The sequence below is a fragment of the Phaseolus vulgaris genome, chromosome 5 (assembly GCF_000499845.2).
Source record: "Phaseolus vulgaris cultivar G19833 chromosome 5, P. vulgaris v2.0, whole genome shotgun sequence".
Taxonomy (NCBI): Eukaryota; Viridiplantae; Streptophyta; class Magnoliopsida; order Fabales; family Fabaceae; genus Phaseolus; species Phaseolus vulgaris.
This window is the reverse complement of record NC_023755.2, coordinates 19,803,687-19,829,202: the sequence shown is the minus strand read 5'-3', so window position 1 is coordinate 19,829,202 and position 25,516 is coordinate 19,803,687. Positions and strand designations below refer to the sequence as shown.

Sequence of the window (25,516 nt, the reverse complement as noted above, 5' to 3'; positions counted from 1 at the left end):
TAACATAAATAATTAAATTGTCCATATAATAACAAATTGACACAAATTTTGAGGAAAGTAAGTAAAACAGTTATGTAAAAAAATTATTCATCCCGAATCACTCAAATTTAATTATTTGGTATGTTAACCTCGGTTTCAAAATCAATCTTATCACTTTTTTTGAAGTAATTAAAATTCTTTCATTCGTTCTAAGTTTTTTTTTTATTTATTTGACGCGTTTTCTTTCACTATTTTGTATAAAAATATAATTTATATAATTATATATATATATATATATAAATGTAAATGTAAATGTAAATAAGAAAATAAATAAAAAAGTTACAAACAGATATTAATATATAATAAATAAACATCAGCATATGAAAATAAATAAAAACTAAACATATTAATACAATTTTTTGTGAAAAGTAAGGAACGATAAACAATTATTCTAAAAGGTGAATAACTCAAATTTTATTATTTTGTATGTTAACCTCTCTTTCAAAAACAATTTTATCACATTCTTTGAAGTTATTTAACATACATAAATTATTTCATCCTCATTCAAATTTTTTTGATTTATTTTGTACATTTTATTTCACTATTTTGTATAATAAATATAATTTTTTATAATTATAAATATAAATGTACATGTAAATAAGAAAAGAAATATAAAAATTACAAGGCAACTATTAATAATAAGAAATAAACATCACCATATACTAATAATTAAAAGAAAATTAAACTTACTACACTTAATATAAACAATGCATAAACATAAATAATACAAGTAAATAAATAAATTTTTCAAGAATAATCAAAATCTTTCCATCCCGCTCTAAATTTTTTTATTTTTTTATTTCAGATTTTATTTAAGTTGGACATTAAATATTTTAAAATTGTATTTATTTCAGATTTTGAATAATTTAACAATTGTATTTACGTAAGATATTAAATTTTTAGGGTTTCAATTTTTTAGTAATTTTGAATAATTTAGGAATTTAATTTATTTCTGATTTTTTTAAGTAAAACATTAAATAATTTAGCTTTTGAATTTATTTAGGATTTTGAAAATTTTAGAAATTTTATTTATTTTATATTATTATTTAAGTAGGAAATACAATAATTTGGGATTTTTAAAAACTTAGAAATTTTATTAATTTTAGATTTTTGTTTAAGAATGAAATTAATAATTTTGGGAATTTTTTTAACTTTTAATTTTTTATTTGAGAAGGTCCTAAACCTTTTTTGAATTCTTATTAATTTAGGATTTTGAAAAACTTATAAATTTTATTTATTTTAGATTTTTATTTATTTAGGACATAAAATAATTTAAGATTTTTAAAAACTTAGAAAATTTATTTATTTGAGATTTTTATTTAAGTGTATTACATAAAATAAGTTAGAATTTGTATTTATATAGGATTTTGAATAATTTAGAATTTTTTTTTTATTTCACATTTTTACTTAAGTATAACATTTAATAATTTAGGATTTATATTTATTTAAAAGTTTGAATAATTTAAAATTTTTATTTATTGAAATTTTTTAGTTTAAGTAGGACATTAAATAATTTATATTATTTAGATTTGTATTTATTTAAGATTTTGAATAATTTATGAATTTCATTTATTTCAAATCTGTATTTAAATATGACATTAAATAATTTAGGTAAGTATTTATTTAGGATTTTGAATAATTTTGAAATTTGATTTATTTTAGATTTTTATTTAAGTAGAACATTCAATAATTTAGATTTCATATTTATTTAGGATTTTAAAAAATTTAGAAATTTTATTTCTTTTAAATTATTATTTAAGTAGAAAACAAAACAATTTAGGATTTGTATTTGTTTAGGATTTTGGGAAATAGAGAAATTTTATTAATTTTAGAGTTTTATCAAGAATGACATTAAATAATTTAGGATATTGATATATTTAGGATTTTGAATAATTTAAGATTTTTATTACTTTTTATTTTTATTTATAAATGATATTACAAATGTTTGGGTTTTTATTTATTTGGGATTTTGAAAATATTATAAATTTTATTTATTTTATATTTCTATATAGTTATGAAATAAAATAATTTCAGATTTGTATTTACTTAGGATTTTTATTTATTTGAGAGGATTTTTATTTATTTGAGATTTTAGTTATATATGACATAAAATAAGTTAGAATTTGTATTTATTTAGGATTTTGGATATTCTAGAAAAAAATATTTCTAATTTTCATTTAAGAGGGAAATTAAATAATTTAGAATTAGTATTTATTATTATTTTAAATAATTTAAGAATTTTATTTATTTAAGATATTTTATATAAATATGACATTAAGTAATTTAGGATTTATATTTGTTTAAAATTTTGAATAATTTAAGAATTTGTATTTATTTATAACTTATTATTTATGTAGGAAATAAAATAATTTAGAATTTGTATTTATTTAGAAATTTTTTTTAAAACATTGAAATTTAATTAATTTGGATTTTTATTTAAGAATGACATTAAATAATTTAAGAATTTTATTGATTTTACATTTTTGTTAAGAATGAAATTAAATTTTTTGGGACTTATATTTATTTAGGATTTTAAAAACTCATAATTTTTTTTATTTTAGATTTTTATTTAAGTAGGAAATAAAATAATTTAAGTTTTTGTATTTATCCTTATATCATTTCTCAATTTCATATTAGTCTATTTTAATGAGAATCACACACAATTGCATTAAGAAGATCTATGATGAATCTTTCAATTTTTATAGATTTTCTTAATATGAGTACAGAAGAGGTTTATTGAGATTAAAATTACATCATTTGCTAACAATTTCCTACAACTTTTCATGATACTAATACAACAATTTATGTGCACTCACAACAATTATGATATTATTACCAGCACAAATTACAATCCATGCTACAAATTCAGATAATACTAATACTTCATTAATGTGCGCAACATACATGACTGAATCCACATATTGATGTCTTTAGAGTAGAGATGGCGGGCTGGCCCGTCCCGCACTTGGCCCGAAAAAAGCAGGTCGGGTTGGCCTGTCTCGCATAGAATCTGCAGGTTGGTTTTTCTAACCCGCCCAGCATAAGGGTTGGCCCGCGAGTCTGTGGGTCAGCCTACATAAGATATATTTTTTTAAAAAATAATTATTTGAATAAAAAATTTGAATTTTTTTATTTAGATACATTAGATAAATGGTCTCATAATATTATTTTCACGAGACATGCATAGTAAGATGTTATTAAAATTTTCGAAATGTGAAATATGAGACTACATGAAGAAAATGTGGAGGTGCATAAAAGAATTTCTATATTTTAAAGTTATGCGGGCCAACCCGTCCCGCCCCACACTTAGCATGCGCAGGCTGCGGGTTATACGGGGCGGGCCTAAGCAGGCCAGCGGGTTGAAATAAGCAACCCGCCCCACGTTTTATCAGCGGGTCGCAGGCCAGCCTGCACGACCCACCCCACTTTGTCACCCCTACTTTAGAGAACATCTTCATATCTCCAAATCAAACATGACTGTAATTTGTGTTGCAGTACATGGTAGCAAAAACCTTTTTATCTTCAAATCGTGCCTGCACAGAATAAATCAAAATAAGTTTTCAGTTATTTTACGTTATACTTCAGAAAGCAGATGAAGAACCATATACATTTGCATTTTTCAATCTTGTGTGCACAGAAAAAAGAAAGAGCAGTCCAAGAAGAAAGAGCAATATTCCAGGATGAAGAACATCTATCACATAAAAATACTAAAAAAAAAGGCTCCAAACTTTATCAAAATTAAATTCAGATTTGAAATTTGAATTGCGAAAAAACATAACAAACAGAGAAGCAAAAATATCAAGAATAGTGAAGCAAAGAAACCGTAAAAGAGACGAAGAGAATCGACAGAAACATCAAAAGCAAGCAACTTTGATAAGAAAACAAAAAAAAAACATTTTTATGTTGTGAAACAATGTGATAAACACAAAAGCAACAATATCAAGAACAATGGAGCAAAGAAACCGTAAAAGAGATGAAGAGAATCAATAGAAACATCAAAAGTAAGAAACTTTGGTAAGAGAACCCAAAATAAGTCATTTTTATGTTGCGAAAAAACATAACAAACAAAGAAGCAACAATATCAAGATCAGTGGAGCAAAGAAACCGTAAAAGAGATGAAAAGAATCGATAGAAACATCAAAAGCAAGCAACTTTGATCAGAAAACAAAAAAAAAATCATTTTTATGTTGTGAAACAACGTAACAAACACATAAGCAACAATATCAAGAACAATGGATCACAGAAACCGTAAAAGAGATGAAGAGAATCAACAGAAACATCAAAAGCAAGAAACTTTGATAAGAAAACCCAAAATAAATCATTTTTATGTTGCGAATAAACGTAACAAACAGAAAAAGCAATAATATTAAGATCAGTGGGGCAAAGAAAGCATAAAAGAGATGAAGAGAGTCAACAAAAACATCAAAAGCAAGCAACTTTGATAAGAAAACAAAAAAAAATCATTTTTATGTTGCGAAAAACGTGACAAACACAGAAACAACAATATCAAGAACAATGGAGCAAACAAACCAATAAAGAGATGAAAATAATTGGTAGAAAAGATCAAAGTAAGGAACTTTGATAAAAAAAAAACCCAAAAAAATCAAAATTAATGTTGCGAAAAAACGTAACAAACAAATGAAGAGAATCGGCAGAAAAAATAAAAGCAAGCAATGTAGAAAAGAAATGATAAATAATAACCCGTTCTTCAGAAAATGAAAAGAAGAAATGAGAATGAATGGATCTTTGATTATCAAAACCTATATAAACTCAAAAACCCATGGCGTTGCAATTTCAAAATTCAAAAATTGCGCCAAGTCAAAAATATCAAAAAGAAGAGATTTGCAGTGGTGGTAAGAGATGAAAGCAGATGGTGCAGTTGCCAAATTTGTGAAACATAAGCATAACAAAGGAGAGAAACGTGAGAGATTTTTGGAGGGAATGCAGAGGGTTAGGGTTTAGGAAAAGAGGAATGAAGAGAGTGGGAGGAATGGGTGTTTATATGAGCGGTACGTGGCTTCATGTGGTTACGCCATTTGCCAGCGTTTGATTGGTTCCTTCCTTCAGTTTTTCTACATTTGGTAAACTTTTTTTTGAATTTTTTTTAGTGAAATTTCGTGTGAATGATACGAGTCATTTGTTACCCTGTGAGTGAGTTTTATTTGTATTATTTATAGATAAGCAATACATTTATTAATTTATGCTTGTATCAAGTGTTTTATTGAATGTTGTACAGGACATAGTGCTCGTGGCTTAGTGCTCGGGGGTCGGATCTCGGTGCATGGCGTAGGCAGGTCAACTCGGTTGTTGGGCCATGTGGTTAGGCACAATTTGGTTAGTAAACATGTCTTGGCATAATTGAAATAAACTTTTATAGGTAAGCATAAGGCTACCAATAAAGGGTATTTGTGAACCTAGGGGTACATTTAGTACATGTGGTGTATAAGTCAAGTAAATGTTTTCTTTTAACCTAAATGCATGGGTATTAGGGCACGTAATGGTTAAGTTGCATGTATAGCGAAAGATAATGTTGCACAATGAGTAGGGTGCCCATGTGAGCAGAATGTTCCCCTGATGTTGGCACATGAGTTGGTACCTTGTTGGCAGGTGGTTGTTTTGTTATTATTTTATGCACTCCTTGGAGATAAGATTCTGTTATGTTGTAGCACCTTTGGAGAAGGCGCACCTAAATAGAATGGGTTGCTCCTGAGTATGCTTTCAGTTGAGATTAGATTCTCGTGAGAGAAAATTGTTACAAGAGGTAAGCTATAAAAGGGGCTTGAGACCCCAGGTAAAGGTACGTTGTTTCTAAGACTGAAACTTACTACTTCTTAAATTCGTATAAGCCTTGTACTGACTTGATCGTCGGAGTACAATCAACAGGTAGGGGTCCCTCTGTTTCAACAGAACTACGTTTCAGAACAACAAGAGATAGGAGGACTCGTAAAGAGACAGACGAAACTAGAGCTTGTCATCAGAGTCAACCAGCAAAAACAAATGCATTTCGTGGTAGAAAAATATTTTTTCAAAATGCAAAGCTGGTTATTGAGAGCATGAGGTATGTACTAATATTCTCCCAACTTTTCTGCGGCTCATTGGAAAGGCTTGCTAGCCTTCACTTGTGTCACTACTATCACTGCAGGAACTGGACATTATTTTTATATTATTAATGTATCTGAAGAATTAGTAAATAGATTTTCATGTGTTGGCCTTTAGAGGAGTTTTAGATTACTCCACTACATACACATTTTCACATTCCTGGCTTTCTGAAAGCATTAATTTAATGCAACTCATGCATTGCTTACACTTAAATATTGACTAAGGCTTCTTTTTCATATATTTGGTGATTACAGAATACTAATTTCCGGATTATGATAGAAAGTGTTCCTCTGATTGTAAAAATTTTCATTTTATGAGAAAAATGCCTACATTGTAACCACAAAGTGATGTTCCTCTGTAGAACATAATTTCTAAAACGGTGGTTGTTAAAAACTATTCAATGTCTGCTATGAAATGTTTTAATTGTTTCAAAATAAGCATGGCTTTTTTGTAATATGAAGAAAACATATGTTTTACTTTTCTATTTAACATTTTTACATTATTAACTGGTGTCATAAAGACAGTTAAAATAATCATAACACCAATAAAGAAATAAAATTTATGCTGAATAGTAGGTGTAGTCTAAGTAACTAGTAACACTGTATAACAATTTCAATTGCTTTCATTCAACAACAATAATGCTGCCACATTAGCTTCTTTGGTTTCTGATTGAAACTCGCCCTTTGTTCTTTTTTAAATACCATATATTTTAAAATCGTTTGTTCTATTTAATTGTTATTTTTAAATTCATGACAATATTAATTACTCTTTTTGTCATTTCAATTGTTACTTTTTTTCTACCTAATTTTTAATTATTTACACACATATATATACACAAATTTATTTACCGCAATGTACACATAAAAATAATAGAAAATATTATAAATTTTCTTCTAAAATCAGTAATGTGAAACAGACACATCACTTTCCAACATAGCACATGGATTTGCCATAACTTTCAAACAAAGGGGAAAATTAATTCATTTTGACATTTTTTCAATTTTATTCACTGGACCATCATCACAGAAAGTACTATTATTTTTCTTCAAATCTCAGCTGCCACATTAATTGATTCAAGAAGTATATCTGAATCAATGGACATTACACTTAAAATCATTGCAACTATTTGGAGAAAGGACATTCTTGGGAAGGTGGTGAAGCTTCGGTGCCATCCTCCATGGGGTGATTTGGGTTCTTCCCTGAAATAAGGCCTCCGAGCATCTCAGCTGGGTCATAATAAATTTCCACCTCTTCAACTTTCAAAGAGTCATCCACCTGTGCAGATTCATGAGTCATGATTGTGATAAACCCTTAATTAAAATGTTTTTTTATGACCATTACTGAAATAATTCTATCAGTAACTGTCAATACTAGGTGGGATATTTTGTTTGTCTCAGAAATTTTGGTTTTTATCACAAATGATTGAATGTTTTCATACTTGTTTTAACTTAAGTTTGCTGACAGGTATTGTTCTCTTTAGAATTTTGTAGTTTCATTGCAGTTTTGTATTTACTTTAGTATTCGGTAGTTCTATCAGAATTTTGTGTGTATTTTAATATTCATTAGTTTCATTTAAGTTTTGTCCTAAAAACTAATGAAAACTAGTTCATGAACACTTTTGTTTTTCTCTAAACCTACCAAAGAGTTTTGTCAGAACATTCTGGTATTTATTTTGCTTCGAAACATTTGTTTTCATCGTTTGTTTTTTTATATTTCTAATGTTGAAATAGAAACATGTTATATTTTATAAAAGGTTTGAGATAGCAGACAATGGTAAGTTAACGGCAAGAATCCATTTTCTGAATGTAAACACATAGTAAAAGTAATACCTTGACAGTTCCGAAGCCATAGAATTGGACCATCTTCCCAGTAGGGGCATATTCCTTATAAGGGCCTTCAAAGAACCCCCAGTGCCTAAATTTGTAAGCAATTTCAGGAGGTCCACTATAAACTTTTATCACCTCCCAAGCAAACCCTCTGGGAAAAGCTGATCTGAAGACTTCATGAGATGATTCAAAAGTCTCTTCATCAGCTTTGTAAGGCTTCAGGTCTTCTGGCAGAGAACTTTGCAACAAAGCATTATAACTTCCCAGCTTCAGAGTTTCCTCTCCAGATAATCCCTCCCTGCCTGCAAATGAAACATTATGCAGACAGCATACAATTAATTTACTAACAGAAAAATCAGCACAAGATTGATGTAATTATGTGATACAACTATCATTTATTACCACATATTCCATTGAAAAACTTGTCTCCTACTAGAAAATACTTTTACACAAATGAAGATGTTACAAGATCTTTCTCATGGAGATGTCTTTTTGCTTCAGAACTAACTAATTATCCATGTTTGTGGATGGAGGAAAATTTGATCCTTATTGTGGAATTATGGAAGTAGGGTGTCTAATGAGAAGTACAAGGTGAAAAATACATAGGAAATTTTGATCCATTCATTCATCCCCTTTAATCATGTGAATAGCAGTTAATCAAATAGTGTTACAAAAGAGTACAAAAAATATAATTAATGGGCTAAAGCAAAGTCTCCATCTATCTATCTGTCCATCAAATCAAAACCCCTAACATTGGAAAAGATGGAGAGGAAATAAATTTGACACATATTTAAGTGCATACCATTCACAAATAGCTTGAACTTCTCAGGGTTTATTGTCTTGAAATCCTGCAAACGGATCTTGTGTGAGAGCTCCATCTCCCATGACTTGATAGCATTTTGCACTATCTCCTCCAATGATCCTTCTGGCCATTCCTGCAAACATGCAAATACAAATTGAACACATATTCCAGAGAGAGAGGGGAAATGGGTAAGAGGGTATGGTGGTTGTTGCACCTTGGTTCTTCCTTGTTCAAAAAGCTTGTTCACAGCATCATAAGTGGGAGGGCCACCATGTCTCCACTGGATGTTTGCAGGTTCATCATGCAAGAAAGATCTGTACCTGTCTTTGGCCATGACAAATTAATATGACAAGAAAACCAACAGCTATAGTTGTATCATAAGACTACATCATGAGTTCTTATATAGGCATTTTCATGGCCTCTTTTGAATCAATAAGATAAGGTTTTCTTTCCTTGTATTTATTAAATATATTACTTTCTCTGGCATCTTAAGATTATCTGACCAATTATAAACATAAATTTAACTTTTAGAGGTTCCATAATTAATTGCTTCCACATCCCATTCCCGTCACACCTTTCCTGTTTATACTAATTAATGAATTTGAGAACATTAGAGCAAATTAGTTTAATTTTTACAGAAGTTGTTTATGAAAGCAATTAACAGATAAACCATGATTCACTAAAAATAAGTTTGAGATCTCAAATTAGGATTTATCATTATGTAGGACAACAAAGAAATTATTAAAAGAGAATTAAGAACTCAAATTGAATTGGCATATATTTTATAATATTAATCTCTTATAACAAAAACAAAATTATTCATATTTACTTTTATACATAAATACTTTTTTATTAGCTAATATACCGTTGATTATATGAGTATTTTAAATAAAATATTATATATAAATTCTGACGAGTCTATAATTCAAGTACACTTTAAAAGCAGGAAACCCACATCAAATTTAATATAAAATATTTTAAAATATTAAAAAAAAGTAATAAATATCAATAATCAATTTTATATTACGAAGAAGTTTTATAATTATGTTTTTTGATATACTAAATCAAAATTTATAACAATTTGTTTTATGCCCTATTAATGATCTTTTAAAATTTAATGTCACATATTTGAACGAGTGCACTTGAACATACACAAGAATCTCACAGAAAATGTCTAATAAAACAAATACAAAAAAGGAAAACAAAAGAATACAGCAGCAGCAGCACCAACACCAGTAACAGCAGCAGCAACACCAACACCAGTAACAGCAGCAAGTGCAGCAGCAGCAGCACCAATAACACTAGCAGCACCACCACCACCAATAACTCTAGCAGCAGGCCAGAGCAGCATCAACACCAATAGCAGCAGCAGCAATAACAATAATAAAACAGCATGCCAGCAACACCAATAACACTAGTAGCAGCAGCAAAAATAACTATAATAAAACATTAGGCCAGAGCAGCAGCAACAATAACATAGCAGCAAAAACAATATTATTATTATTACTATTATTATGTTTGACTGGTAGAAAAAAAGGAGAGAAAGGAAGGGCTTTTTTTCTTTTCCGATTAATTGAAGAAAAAGTGACAAAAAAAAGTAAAGAAAATAACTATTTTTTCTTTCTTTTTTATTTAAATTAACTTTTTTTTATTCGCTTTCTTTCCATACATCTCAACATAATAAGAGATTGACTTAACTCCAAAATTGAATTATTTAAATATTATTTTATTTCTTAAATTTTAGATAAAAATTATTTTTTAGCCTTTCAATTTCAAAATAATTAGCTTTAGTAGTTTACATAATATTAGAAAAAGTTTGATACCTCTATCAAATGTTGTTAAAAAGTTTAGTTAGGTGATTAATGCATTACAAGTCCTTTATATGATAATTTATTTTAGTTTTGCATTTTTATTATAAAAAATGGTACGATATGCGTATTTTATTTCAAAACATTTCTTTCAAGGGTATTTAAAAAGAAGTCATTTCAACAAAATGATTAAAGTAATTTTGTTTTTCAAATTACAGAAACTAAAAAATAATTTTAAATTTAAATTATCAAAAATAAACTCAACGTATATTTAATTCTATTAATTACTTATTAAAAGAAATTATTTCAATTATTTTGTCAGTTTATGTCTGTAGTTGAGGTACACACAATCAATTTGAAGTTACCGTTAATTGCAAAAAAATTAATGAAATTAATTGTAATAAGACATTGTTATCAAATCATGACACTTTTTTCTTACCTAAAAAGTGTATTTATTACTTTCTCTTTCAATTTAAATTTAAATACTTTTATATCAACTGAATTTTTCGAATTTTTGTTGATTGAAAGGCACATTAAATCCTTTAATACATAATTATAACTATGATATCCTATATACACCACATGATTTACTGAGTGTCCAAGTGGCCACTATCTTCTTATTTTGGACTTAACAAATAAATAAGTTATTGGAAATCTCTTCTTAATTTAATGAGAACCATGACCAATGAATCTTGATAATTGATCCATTGAACATATTTAATGATGGTCATTCTAAAATCTTGAAATTATATCTTTCTTGAATACTATGAAATTTAACCTAGAAAGTTGAAAATACTATTTTCAAGATATCTTGAAAATCTGATATGCATTAATTACCCATTATTTCCTAAAAAAAAAATTAAAGAGCAAATGAATTTTGTACATTTGCACAAGAAAATTCATTATAAACTTCAGAATATCCAACAGTGCAAACCGCAGAATATGTAATCATCTCTGTAATTCAATTCAGATTTACATGCAAAAAGTGAACTAACCAAACTAAAATCTGAACAGCAAGTTGAATGGTCACCAATTCTAGTTAACAATTTAAGGGCAAAACCATGCTGTCCAATGTTAAACTCAATCCTCTTTTCCCCGATGAATGTCAACCAGGTATCTATTTAGATACTGGCCAAATGACTTCGTAGAGAATGACTCATCAACATGCCTCCTAGCTTCTCTGCCCATTTTTTCTGCCCCCTGAGGATCATTTAGGAGCTTAGCCATTGCTGAAGAAAACTCTTGTGGTGTAGGATCACAAAGGAATCCCGTTACACCATTCTTAATTGACTCCACAGGGCCACCACTATTGCATGCAATAACAGGCTTATAGGCTGCCATGGCCTCCAGAGGAACAATGCCAAAGTGCTCATCCTGCATCAAAGATCTTTCTGTAAATCTCATTTCTTAATTCAGTTTCCACCAGTTATAATGAATAATAATTTGCATGGTTTTATATACCTTTGGTGTGTAAAGAACACACAGGCATTCCGAAAGAAGTGCATTTCTTTCATCTGTAGGGCAAGAAGTGATGAATCTTATTTTACTAGAGACTCCTTTCTTTTCTGCTAAATCTTTAAGCTCTTCTATGTACTCCACATTCTCCTTCAACCGTTTGTCAAAGCCACCTAGCACCAATTATGACAATAGGGTTGTTACGCAAATTGCATGCATGTGCACAAATGCTTCAAAGTGAAATAAATTACTCAAGTATGATTTGTTCAAACTTAAGACTCTGCGGTTTTAACAAGAAAATACATTTAAAATAAAATAAGGGAATATAGTAGCGGAGGAAGGAATGAACAAACTAAGAAAATATTTAAAAGTTTACTCTATGCCTTTCTTATTACATGGAAAGGTCATATACAAACCTAGAATTATCATGAGCCAATCCTTATAGAACAATAGTTGTTCTACTAATAGAAAGATATAACAGAAAGATTTTGCTCAGAGATGACAGACAGCTACAACTTCTAAATATAATTTGCAAACTCTGCGTAATGGGCCTTGAAGATCTAGAGCCGGTATCAATTGCCTCCTCCTGAGGGACAACCCTGTCCTCAAGGATTGTGGCTAGTCGGTAGGTTGGGTCATTTGGGAGTGCATCTAGTGGAATAGATTGTTGGACTTCAGATATATGTTTTGGGTTGTGGGAAGGGTTTGTGTAATTGGAATTGGTACATGGGGTGGGTCTTTTGGAATAAGCAATTCGGGTCTGTTTGTATGAGATGTGGGAGGAAGGTTCTAGAGCATGGGTTTAGGTGGGAGCTGTGGTACAACTGGCGTTATTAAGTGGGAATGTGTATGTGGCTGAGTTGAGGTTGGAAGATTTTACGATTTAATGAGTCGTTGATGTTAGAAGCGGGTTGAAGAGTGTGGGTAGGTAATGGAAGCAAGGTGGACGAGGGAGCTTCTATTTCTTGAGGATAATGGAAAGAGGGGGTGTTTTTGGGCCATGGTAGGGTTTAAGCAAGGATATGTGGAAGATCGGGTGGATTCAGGAGGAGGGTGGTAGGTTGAGTTTGTAAGCAATCTCACTGATATGATGTTTTATGGAATAAGGTAGTTGGAAAGCTTGTTGTGGGGATTTGCTGTAAGAGATGTTTGACGATACGTCTGTCGACGAAGCATAACCCAGTTGTCGATGTTGATGGTGTGGTGGCGACAAGATCGATTAGCTGTGTCATTTGTTGTTGGGTCTTCAAAATGGTAGCTTTCAACTGATGGAGCGTATAGGTACGTACGCCTAACGTCGTGTCGAGGTTGGGCTCTGTAGCTGTTCCTGGAACGTAGTCTAGTATTGTTGGTGGTGGTCGTCCGTATAGAGCCTAAAAGGGATTAGTTTTGATGGGGAGTGGTAAGATGATGCAAGAATTTGTACCATGTTCTTTGGTTGTTACTGGTAAAACATCTCAAGTAGACTTCCAAACTCCAATTGATAACTTTCTGGTCATCGGTTTGTGGATGGTAAGCTATGCTGAATTTTAATTTTGTGCCTTATAGGTAAAATAGTTCTTTCCGAAAATGAATTGAGGAATTGAGGATCCTGATCAGAAAAGATGGATTTTGGTACTCCATGTAGCCTGCAAATCTCAACAGAAAATCGATTAGCTAATTGAGTGCCATTGAAGGATATGGGAAGGGCGATGAAATGGGCAGATTTGGATAGTCTATAAAAAACTACCCACATGACGGTGTGACCAAAGGATGAAGATAAATGTGTGATTAAATGTGGTTAATTCCTCCCAAAGCTTGGCAGGTGTGGGTATTGGTTGGAGTAATCCTAAAGATTTTTTATTGCTTGGCTTGTTTTGTTGACAGGGTAGGCGCTGTTTGGAGTAGTTGTGTCACGGTACATTCCTGACTAGAAGAAAGACGTTGCGAACCGTGCCATGGTGGCTTTAAGACCGAAGTGACCCGCTGATGGTGTGGCGTGGAATTCTTGTAGCATTGTGGAACGAAGAGTACCCGTGGATGGAAAATAGAGGGTGTTGGCGATGGTATAGAAGACCTTCTGGAAACTGTATGCCGAGGCAGGTAGGTAAGTTAGTTGTTGCACCTCTTGTTCCACTTCTGATTCATAATATTTGTGTAACTTTGTGATTATGTTGAAATCGGTGAAGAGAGGACCGAAAAAAGGGAGGGTGGTGGCCTAGATAGGAAATCCGCAACTTGATTGTGGCGGTTAGAGCGATAAACGATCTCGAAACTGTATCCTAAAAGCTTGGTATCTCGGTCTGGCATGTAACATGCATTGGTAAGTAATCCCTTTAAGCTCAATTGATCTATTATGATTTTGAAATGTGCTCCAATGAGGTAGTGACACCATTTTTTAACTGCTTTTGTAATGGCTAGCATTTCTCGGACATAAACTAAGCTAGTCTGCATATTTGGATAGAGCTTTTTGCTAAAAAAAAGCAAGAGGGTGACCTTCTTGAGATAGCACTGTGCGAATGGCTAAAATCAACGCATTCGTTTCTCAACAAAAGGCATGGAGAAATTCGGAAGATGCAACATTGGGGCTATAGTTAGGATTTCCTTTAATTGTAAAAAGGCCTCATGAGCGGTTGTATTCCTTGTAAACTTTGGTAATCTTAATAAATCTGTGAGTGACTGGCATATCCGCAAATGAATTTTCTATAGAATCCCATGATGCCCAAAAATGCACGTAATGTGGTGAGGGACATGGGCCTGGGCCAAAGTAGAATGGCCTGTATTTTGTCTAGGTATGAGGTGACAGTGCTTTCTTGAATAAGATGGCCTAAATAAAAAACCTAGATGGTTGCAAAAACACATTTAGATTCCTTAATAATGAATTTGTGGGTTTCTAGCAATTGGAGATTGAGAGAATGAGAGTCAGGTGTTGGATGTGTTCGGACATAGATTGGCTATAGATGAGAATGTCACAAAAAAAGCACTAGGGCAAAGTGGCATAGATGTGGTCTTAAGAGGTCATTCATGGCTGCTTGAAAGGTGAAGGGCGCATTAGAGAGACCGAAGGGAATAACTAGAAAATCAAAATGCCTATCAAATGTTCTAAAAACATAGTCCCAACCGCTATCTTGGTCTACTCATATCTGGTGGTACCCTGGGCGGAGATCTAGCTTAGTAAACCCTTTGGCAACAGTTAATTCATCCAACAACTCATCAATTGTGGGAATATAGAATCAATTCTTCACTATGATATCGTTTAGTGCTCTACAGTCCACGCAAAAACGCCAAGTGCCATCTTTTTTTATTAGAATGTTGGGGCGGATGATGCCTTCTTCTAGCATTTCCTGAATAAGGGAGGTCATAATTTGTTTATGAGCTTGATTATGAGGTCGATGAGATGGTAATCCATGGGGAAAGGCAAAAACTGTGGTATGAGTTTAGGTGTGTGAATATCCGGGTGGTGTGTAGGGTTGGGAGGATGGGTAGTAGAGGGGTTTTGTTGGAAGGTAAGAAGATGAGTAGAAGCTATGACATTGTTGTGTAAAAGGTGCAAATATGGGTGGGTGAAGCATGTTTGTGGAGAAGTTTGGTGGTATCGTGGAAGGTAATTGGGAAACCATTGTGGTTGATGGAAAGGTGAGGGTAGAAAATAGCTTGTAAAGATCCAAAAGAGCATAACCAATCCATTCCAAGGACCATATCAACGCCCTCAATTGGAATGAGGTAGAAGGGAGTGGAGAAATCACGTGTTCATATAGAAACCAAAACATTAGGACAAAGGGAAGAACATTGGATTTGGTCTCCATTTCCAACCATGACTGGTTGAAAGAGGTGAAGGGCTAGATGGGGTTGCAATATGTTATGTGAATTGTCTGTGTTATTAGGATAGTAATTGGAAGATGAGCAATGTGGCCTTCAAATTTAAAAGTATGGGCTGAAGGTGTGGCTCATAAGGCTTGGAAGGAGAGGTGATGAGTAGGGTCGTTTGTCTTCGGGTTAGGGAGCTGTTTGAGGAAATTTTTGTAGGGTATTCTAGAGAGGTGTCATCACTCAACAAGAGGAGAAAATGACTAGATGTGCATGTGACCTAGATTTTTTTTTTCATCACAATTGTAGCTCTACGCTCTTAGAGTTGGGTTGAGGTAAGTTTTTTTAGGGGGGGGGGGGGGGGGGGGGTGGGGCGTGGATTGGAGAACATCCATTTCCCTTCGAATCTCGAGTGTGAAGTCAAAGATGAAACAATTTAGAATCATCTCAGGAGTAAGGCCCAGAACCCGATTGCATAGTTTTTCAAACACCTTTTGATATTCAGTGACTGTGCCAGTTTGACAAAGTTTAAATAACTCCACCTGATGGTTGGCATATGTTGAGGGGCCAAAATGAAGTTCAATGGCTCGACAAAAAGAAATCCAATCAATGAGTTGGTGATTTTGATACATTCATTTAAACCAACTGAGGGCATCACCTCACATATAGAAAACAACCATGTTTAAACGAGAATCCCAGGGAATATTATAGAATTGGAAAAAATGATTAGCCTGGAATAGCCAATCTACGGGGTTCGTACTATAAAAAAGGAAGGTAAAAAGGAGGGATGGTTGTGGTGGTTGTTGTATTAATTAACAATAGCATGAGAAGTGTTGGAAACAGGGGGTGGAATGGAGGAAGTGGCATCTATGGAGAAATGGTTGAGATGAGATGAGACGTCGAATCAATAATAGGTGGAAGATTGGTGGTTTGAGAAGACAAGGTAGTGAATAGGCCAGTGAGGGTATGAGGTTAGTGTATCTTGTTTAAGTTCCAAGGCCGTTTGATGGGTTTCCATGGCTTGATGGAGGGCAAGGTAGCAACCTTCATGGTGTTCTTGTGTGGTACGTAGTTGGGTTTGCAGATTAGCTAATTTGTTCAGGATGGATTGGAGTGTTTCTTTAAGGTCTTTGGTTGGTTTAGGAGGCATGGAGGTAGGTCAATGAAAGTACTTGTTACGGTGCTGGGTGCTAGGAGGTGCGAAAGGAGAAAGGGAATATAGTTGGAGGAAGGAACTGACTAACTAAGAAAATATTTAAAAATTTACTCTTTGCCTTTCTTATTACATGGAGAGGTCTTATAAAGTCTTAGAATTATTGTGTGCCAATCCCTATAGGACAGCTGTTGTTCTACTAACAGAAGGATATAACAGAAAGATTTTGCTCAGTGATGACAACTACTGCTTCTAGATATAATCTGTAAACTTAGCGAGCCTTGATGTTTTCCTAATGGACCTTGAAGATCTGGGCCTGGTATCAGGTTTGTTCAAACTTAAGATTCTGCAGTTTTACCAAGAAAATACATTTAAAATTAAATAAGAAGGCCCAACACACCAAGTAGATGGAAATCAATAAATTTTTTACTTGCAACTTTTTCCAAGTCCAACCAAACTTTACCCTATTTTAGTTTTTAGACTAATGTATTCACAGGTACAACAGTCCTGGATAAATTCAGATAACCTTCAAAGATCCTAAGTAAAAACTCATAAGCTTAATGAAATGAAGTTGTTCCTTGATATTGACCCTTGAGTGAAGCAGCCCAAACTTGCACAAAAGAGTACTTGGTTCTTTGCACTTAATGGCCAATGTTTATCAACAAATACTAAAGGATCACATCTAGACAGCTTAGAAAAAGTGTTTTAATCATAAATAAGCAGATATTGCATGCCTTTCAACAATATTTGCTCACAGTTTTCTGCTAAAAAATTGTACAGATTAAATAAATTTGTGCTTTAAAGATTGACTCCATGTTATATCAAATAAAATAAAATAAAATAAAATTCTGTGTAATATTATATGTTGTACATTATCCTAGAGAAGTGTTCGTGACTAACCAAACCAAATGAACATAATATCACAAGTCCTAAGTTTCCTCCTCAAAACCAATATGAAGATCTAATCCTCAAACAAATAAGGTTTGTAACATTGTCATAACTATGCATTCCACCTCTCAATTGATGGCAACAAAGTTAAAAGTTTAATAAATTAACTTTCTGTCAGCACATAATCGTTAATAAATACTCATTTCTAGTTTATTACAATAGAAAATAAGCATGCGCTTTCCACAACAATTATGAAAAGGTTCAATAAGTAACAAATTGACAAACCCACACAATACACCTGTTTGAGAAATAATTGTATCACAGTCATACTAGATAATTTACCTACAAACCAAACATAATTTTCATTTAAAATAATATTTTATATCTTGAAAATGAAGACACCACCATACCAAACTCCAGTATGAGTCACATACATCAGAACAGATATTCCCATCCCATGTCCATTAGCAATGTACACAACATCTATCATCAGAAAGACAGCTGTAAACAAAAATAGGCTCACCAGCAATAGTCAAAGTAGCATTAGTAATATCTTTATGCTTAAAAATTCCTTCAGGTGAGTGAAGCAAAGCAAAAGCTGAAATAGCTAACTGTATATTCTTCTTCTTTTCAAAGCGATTGATAGAAAGGAAATTCAGCCTACAACAGAAGGAACAATGCAAATTAAGACTATGATTCTATTCTATACATAAAGTTTATAAAATTGGATATAAGAATAAGTACATGCATAATCTTGTAAAGTGTCAACCATATATCTACAAACATGTCATTTACTTAAAGGAACTGGGTTCGTTGAACTGATCCACATTGACAGCTGGATATAGAACAGCTGGTCGAATTCCTTTAGCATCTAGAGACTTAAAAGTATTTGCAAAAGTAGAGGCAGTGAAGTTGCTGTTAACAAGTATCAAATCAGCCATTCCTGCAATTCAGCAAAGGCTAATAAAGATGCAAGGTTCAGCATGTAGACTAGACAATATAATCCGAGTAGGAAAAAATTAATAAAGCATGGACATAAAGTTAAACCAGTCGTTATTTCTTCTACATAGTCAATTGGTTTTCTATACATCCTCCTAATGAAAGTTGAATGTTGAGCCAGTAACAAGTCCGGAAAATGACAGTAGAATACAACCTACCAAAGAAAATAAAACAACTAAGAATTGAAGATGTCAAAACAATCCACATATGATATATTCTTCTTCCTTCTTGGCTACCTTTATTGACCTTTTAAGTTTGAAGATAGGAATAACTACAGATACTTGATCTGCCAGTACAACATCAAATGAATGCCACATGAAAAGTACACAGAAAGCAACAAAAAGGCACCGAAGGTATGCACACAAGGCATGAAGACGGTAGAACACATGACGAGGAAGGAAGGAACCATACACAGTAACCGGAAAGGTACCTGAAAGATCACAAGTCAAAAACCATGTCAATGGCAATGCTACTTCCTTAAAAAGAACAGAAATGTGAGACATTAATGGCTTATTTGAACTTTTTCCCTACTACAGTCAAAATTCGATTTTAGTCTTTTGTTACATTAGGCATTTCTGTTAATATTAGATGTCAAGATAATAGAAGGCACAAATAAAAGTGCAATTAAGGCCACAAAAATAGAGTGAGACTCACCAGCAACAGTTTCTTCAAAGCATCTATTTTTGTCATGATGTGCAGTAAAAACATGAACTTTATGGCCCTGGGATGCAAGCTCAACAGCAGCATCCACAATCAATCTCTCAGCTCCACCTTCAAAACAATCGCAAGGTAAACTGAGAAGAAATCAACTAGAGGGGAAGAAAATAGCATGATATGTTTCATGAAACCAAAATTTTAATTTAGAAAAGTCAAATTAATGGAAATTTTACAAAAACTGTCGGTTTTAATTTGAGTGGACTAGAAAACAATGGGGAACAGTGGTTACTTACCTATGCCAAGATCCGGGTGAATTATTGCGATGTTCAGTTTTGAGCTTGTTCCCTTTCCCATGTTTGAAAGTAAAGATCGGAACTTTAAGATGAAGATAACAAACCCAGGAATCGTTCGCCGGCGACTGTGGTGGCGTTATGTCGTAATCCGAAAGACAAAGGAATTTTAACCCTTCTTTCGAATTGGGGGTAAACGTCGTCGTTTGAAAAAAAACTCACAGAATGTTATGTGAGAGAAAGTTTAGGTTCATAAAATGGAAATAACAAAGTGAAATGAGATAAAATTAGGAGATTCGCTATATTTTTTATTTTTTATTTTAAAAATATATAAGAGGATATATTTGTTATTTTGTGAGCTGTTTTAATTTTATATATAAACAGATAATAGAAAAGATAACATTATTTTTAAATTTTAAATTTTTTAAATTTAAAAATTTGTAACATGAGGTTTACTAAGTAGCATTGCACAATTACATATTTTTCTTCCGTTCATCTTCATTAAACACCTTTTTTCGTTTTCTATTTTCATATTCAAAATTCAAAATATGAGAAGTCATATTTTTCTTCTATAACCACGAAACCAGTAATTGTTGTTTTTCAATTATAAAATAGAAGATGAAAATGCAATGTCCAAATTTACTTTTATTTTCTATTCATTTATGCATGTATTTGACATTGTATGATGACAATATTGTTATTATTGTGCTGATACAAATAACGCCATAAAATACACGAAGATAACAATTTAATCAAACTTATAACAAAACTATTAAAGAAAACAACACACACAAAAATAGTAAAATTTTGTTCATTGAATAAAAAATTGAAAGAGAAAAAAAATACGTGATAAAATGCGTCGGTGGGAGTGAGAGGGGTTAGTGTACGAGAAAGAGATGGCTTAGGGAGAAAAGGGGGGCACACGTTAGTCTACAAGCGAAATGAGTGAAAAAATGGACAGAGGAGGGAAGAACAAACCAGCACAACTCTTACATTTTGGATTTGATTGGGAGAGTTAAGAATAAGGGGTGGTGATGGGGATATGGAGGGGGGTGTTTGATGATGATGGAGGATATGGAAGGAAGTGTTTTAAGGTGATGGAGGATATGAAGGAAAAGTGGTTGACGGTGCTAGTAAAGATATAAACGATTTGACTAAGTTTATTTGCGATTCCAAATGACAAAGAAAAGATAAACATATTTCATTATATTTTATCTTTTATATATAATATTTTTATTGCTTAATGGTTTTCCATATGATTTAAAATAAAAAAAAAAGTTTGGTTAAAATCCAATGAAATGAAATTTGCATATTCGTTTTCTCATTTTATTTATTATTAATTAATTTAATCCATTTTATTTTTTTTGCTTATAGCTTAAGGGCATGAAATTAAATTATTTCTTATTTTCATTTCATTATAGAAAAATTTGAATTACAATGTCCTAATAATCAGAAATATACTTTCTTACAACTTATTTTTTATTTATATTTTGTGGATATTTTTCTTATAATAACTGTTTTAAAGTTGTATTTAAAATGAATTTTATTATTATTATTATTTATTTTAGTTATATGAAAAAATATGTCGATAATATATTAATATTTAATGTTTGAAAAATCTTATTTAGCAATATAAAAGTGTAAAAATTAAGTTTAGCTCAATATAAGAACTAAAAATATTTTTCTAAATAAATAAGGAGGTTTCACAAGTGCTTGAAGAGTTAAGATAGGTAACTACCGAAAGAGAAGCGGAGAAGTGGGAAGGAAGCGTTCACCGGCGGCGGAGAGACATGACCGCAGAAGAAATATCCGGCCCTCCCGGCCCCAAGCTCTTCCGTCTCGTCTTCTTCATCGGCGCTGCAGGTAATCCAATTCTCTATATGCCTCTCTCTCTCACACACACACAGACACACCTATTTCTTCCTTACATGCGTCGGTTTTAACGAATCGTTTCAGTGATCTGCACCACCGCAATCAACAAGTGGCGCGAATACGAGAGGAACACCATCGTCCAGCAACAGCAACAGCAGCAGCAACGAGTCGTGGAAACGCATAATTCGTCGGAATCTGTTGCCGCTCCCAAGACTCTCAAATAAAGGTTGGGGTTTTTATTGTTAAGTGATAGGTAGTTTTAAGACGGAGATTTTGCGTTAAATCAAGTGTATTATGAAGTTGTAGTTTTTCTCCTTAGCTTTGATTATTAATTGTTACCGTTGGGGTTGTGAATGTGAGATTTTGTTAGGTTAGGCAATGGATGTTTGTCAATGCTTGCTGGAAAAAAATGGAAATGAATTGTGGTGGGAAGAGTAATAAGTTGTGAGGAAATTTAGAATTGGCGGATAAATTGTGCTTTATTTATTATTGCCAAAAAACAGAAGGACTTCGTTTGTAACTTGCAAATTCCGTTATTCAGGATTAATTGCTGATTTTACCTTTGTGTCTGAATATGAACATACTGTTGGACTCTCAAAGGCCCGCCGATAAGGAGTGAATTTTGACATAATTGTTATTGTTTATCCAGATAATGACTTGTGGTATTTGAGTTTCTAAATATCAACATGCTGCTGGACTTTATAACAAACTCAGATTGAGTAGGTATAATGGTTCTTCTAAATATTAACAAAGATGCATAAAATACTCTAGGTTTTTTCTGTAGGTTGAGAACTTGATTTAGCAACTTTCAGGTGGAAGGACAACTTTGAGTTTCATTTCATGTTTAAAATAATAGGGATGTTAGAGTCAATTTTAGGAAATTTTGGGAAGGCAAAAATCTTAAGTTCCTGAGAACTAATTATACAGTGTTTGTATACTCTTAATAAAACATTTACCTTCCTTTTATTCATTTTCCCTACATCTGTTTCATACGTTTAGGGTTTGCCGATATAAAAGTATTTTTTAGGTATCTAGTGACATATCAACCATAATATGCTCTAACTCAGTAGTCATGTTGGTTAATAGTCATTTTGGTTCTTCCAATAAAGTATGAATTCCCTTTGTTTCTTTTCTTTTCTTATGTGAATCGTTCTTTTTATTCTCTCTGCTCGATTGTGTAATACATTTGTTAATGTCAGTCTTTGGACTCTTTGCTCTCGCGTGCCCTTAACTGCAATCCCCCAAAAAACAGGAAAGTGGAAAATCTGCAATTACTTGCTTAGGTGGTTAATTAAACTCCTTCCCGTGATTCTTTAACTGGCCACGTGGCCAGTGTTTCATTGTTTTCTCGCCCCCAATGCATTTGCTATTTATTCTCGTTGGGTGATTCAATAGATAATCCTCCCACGTTTGTTCTAAACCCCTTACCTACTGAAAAGTCAAGTCCAACATTAATTAGTTTCTTAGAAAGTTCACATTCAATTCCAATATGCTAACTCAACCACATCAGATTAGATCTAGTTAGCAGCAAAGAATCTTACTAACTAACTGGATAAAATTTATAGAATTCTATTCCTAAGGAACTGATACCCCTGTATTCTATCTTGCAGAATCAGTAGAAGAGACTCATAGGAAATTGACAAATTTGGGTTCAAACTGAAGTTATGATGCAAAAAATCACGGGCATATATTGTGTATAAATATTGGATTCATTTTCAATTGTATTGCATGACAATGCCTATAATCCCATTACTCAGAACCTTGTGAAAGAAAATGTTAAGCAAGTCTTCATCTTTTATTGATGTCTCTCACGAAAGAGGATCAACACAAGGTTTTACCGAGCTGAATCTGCCTTTACTAATCTGATGTTGCAATTATAAATGAAGTGACTTCATGGTATTGGTCTTACTGAATGACAGTCGAGAAGCATGTATCTTGTTTGAAAAACAAATATGTCGTGATTTTTTCGTCACTGCATTAAGTTTTTTAAGGCAGTCTTCCCCATTGCCTACATTTCCCAAGTAGTAATACACACAAAAAAGAGACTGGTTCAAATTATTAGCCACTTTATTTTGGTGCATTATGTTACACCTTATTAGTAAGGATTCATCTTCTTCAGGTACAGTAGTTGGTCTAGGTATTAGTTGATTGAGAGTCTTGATTGTGGATGGGTCTTGGGAGGTGGTCATGGGTGATTTTATGAGTATGAGGATAGATGATCGTGATTTGGATGAACCATGGTTTGTTGATGTATTGTCATTACTTGGACGATGACCATGATCGAACTTGGGTCATAGGATTTGAATTACAGGAAACTCAACCAAGGCCAAGGCCATAGACTGTCTATCAGGCAATTGGTATTAGTTCAGATACTTACCAATAGAATCGTAAAAAATATTTGTATACGTCATAATTCTCAGGGTAACAGAATCAAGGGAGACATAACCTCCCAACCTTCCAATTGTATATGAGCTTTCCTTAGAGGTGTCGAAATTTATCCCTATAAAAGTCAATACAAGCTCAACCAGAGGGCCACTTGAACTTACTGACTTATAACTGACTTAAAGTGATTAATTTGAATCATAACCAGTTCGGATGAGGGATGCATAGTTCTAGTCTTGGTGTGGTTGATCGCTTTTGATTTGTGAATTATGTGTTTCAAATGTATGTTTTTGAGATTACTCACGTAGAAGATTGTATTTTACTACATTGGATTTCTAAAATAAAAATAAGGTGTATTTAGTGAGACTAAAATAAAATTAAGCTGTATTTAGAGAGATTGAAAAAAATTATGTAAAGTTGGGTGTGATATGTTGTAACGTGACTGTTCAATAGGTATTATTAATAAAAAAATAAAGATATTATTTACAAGTCATAATATATAGTAAAAGTAAGTTATATGTGAAATCAAACAAATTTAATATATCATTAATATATAGTAAAAGAGTCAATTGAGTGAACCACTCAACTTAGTTAGAATGAAATGTGATTTGTAAAAAGATTTAGATCCGACAATATGGTGGTTCCGGTTCAACAGGTTGAATTGTCTGGTCCGGTCCGAGTTCAACCGGTTGTGAGAGCAATAATCCTAATAATGACTAAAAGTTATATATAAGGGTTACTCTAATGAAAACAATTTATTACTTTTTCATATTAAAAAATACAAAACATTAAGAAATTCATTGTCAGGAAATTTTTTAAAGACTTAATTTATTATTTTGTGTTTTTTTACTTTATTTTGTACTATTTTTCCCTTTGTTGACTTTTATCTATACGCAAGAGCTGCTTAATTAAATAACCTCAAATATTTTTCTAAACCATGTTAGCTCAGATTTGTTTTATCCAATAAAAAATTGTTACAAAGAACTAGTCTTTTATTGAAGTACCAGTGTTATTTTTGGTTCACTTAATAAGAAGATCTAAAAAAAATGAAAACTAAGCCACACAACTCCAGAAAAGAGGATTGGTTTGAGAATAGGGCTTAAGGGGCTTTGCCTAGTGTGTTTCTTTCCTAGTCTTTCTCTGCATCGGCACTCTCACTGCATGTTAATCTGAACAAATGTTTTTTCTGCTTATTCATGATTTATTTTAAATTATTCCTCGCAACTATTTTATTAAACTATAAATAAATCAATTATAATATATAAATATTGTATACAATTAACATTTTATCCATGTGGATCATGTCAACATTTTTTTCTTCATATTTAATCATAATATCATTTCCTTTTTATCTTCTTAATTAATGTTTCAATTTTACTTAAATTTAAAATAACTTACCATGTATATTAAATTATGTTCACGCACACCTGTATATATTTATTTTATTTCTATAACATTAT

At 32.2% G+C, this 25,516-nt stretch overlaps 3 protein-coding genes across 4 annotated transcripts; 1 reads left to right on the top strand and 2 right to left on the bottom strand.

Annotated features, from left to right (window-relative positions):
• Nucleotides 1-6,993: 6,993 nt before the first annotated feature.
• On the bottom strand, nucleotides 6,994-9,200 carry LOC137835259 (pathogen-related protein). The gene is made up of 4 exons (XM_068643686.1): nucleotides 8,981-9,200; nucleotides 8,767-8,899; nucleotides 7,968-8,266; nucleotides 6,994-7,413 (listed from the first exon to the last, which is right to left on the bottom strand). The coding sequence occupies exons 1-4, from the start codon at nucleotides 9,098-9,100 to the stop codon at nucleotides 7,261-7,263; spliced, it is 705 nt and encodes a 234-aa protein (XP_068499787.1). The 5' UTR covers nucleotides 9,101-9,200; the 3' UTR covers nucleotides 6,994-7,260.
• A 2,249-nt stretch (nucleotides 9,201-11,449) lies between these two features.
• Nucleotides 11,450-20,085, bottom strand: LOC137835258 (uncharacterized). Its single transcript, XM_068643685.1, has 8 exons — nucleotides 19,806-20,085; nucleotides 19,510-19,626; nucleotides 19,092-19,285; nucleotides 18,904-19,009; nucleotides 18,652-18,799; nucleotides 18,380-18,516; nucleotides 12,036-12,202; nucleotides 11,450-11,948 (listed from the first exon to the last, which is right to left on the bottom strand). Exons 1-8 carry the CDS (start codon nucleotides 19,864-19,866, stop codon nucleotides 11,655-11,657), a joined length of 1,224 nt encoding a protein of 407 aa, XP_068499786.1. The 5' UTR covers nucleotides 19,867-20,085; the 3' UTR covers nucleotides 11,450-11,654.
• A 1,400-nt stretch (nucleotides 20,086-21,485) lies between these two features.
• Nucleotides 21,486-23,582, top strand: LOC137835257 (uncharacterized). Of its 2 annotated transcripts, none has more exons than XM_068643683.1 (3): nucleotides 21,486-21,665; nucleotides 21,759-21,900; nucleotides 23,285-23,582. In XM_068643683.1, the coding sequence occupies exons 1-2, from the start codon at nucleotides 21,593-21,595 to the stop codon at nucleotides 21,896-21,898; spliced, it is 213 nt and encodes a 70-aa protein (XP_068499784.1). In that variant the 5' UTR covers nucleotides 21,486-21,592; the 3' UTR covers nucleotides 21,899-21,900; nucleotides 23,285-23,582. The 2 variants fall into 2 exon arrangements, with proteins under 2 accessions (XP_068499784.1, XP_068499785.1); XM_068643684.1 differs by lacking the exon at nucleotides 23,285-23,582 and adding an exon at nucleotides 22,045-22,233.
• Nucleotides 23,583-25,516: the final 1,934 nt, after the last annotated feature.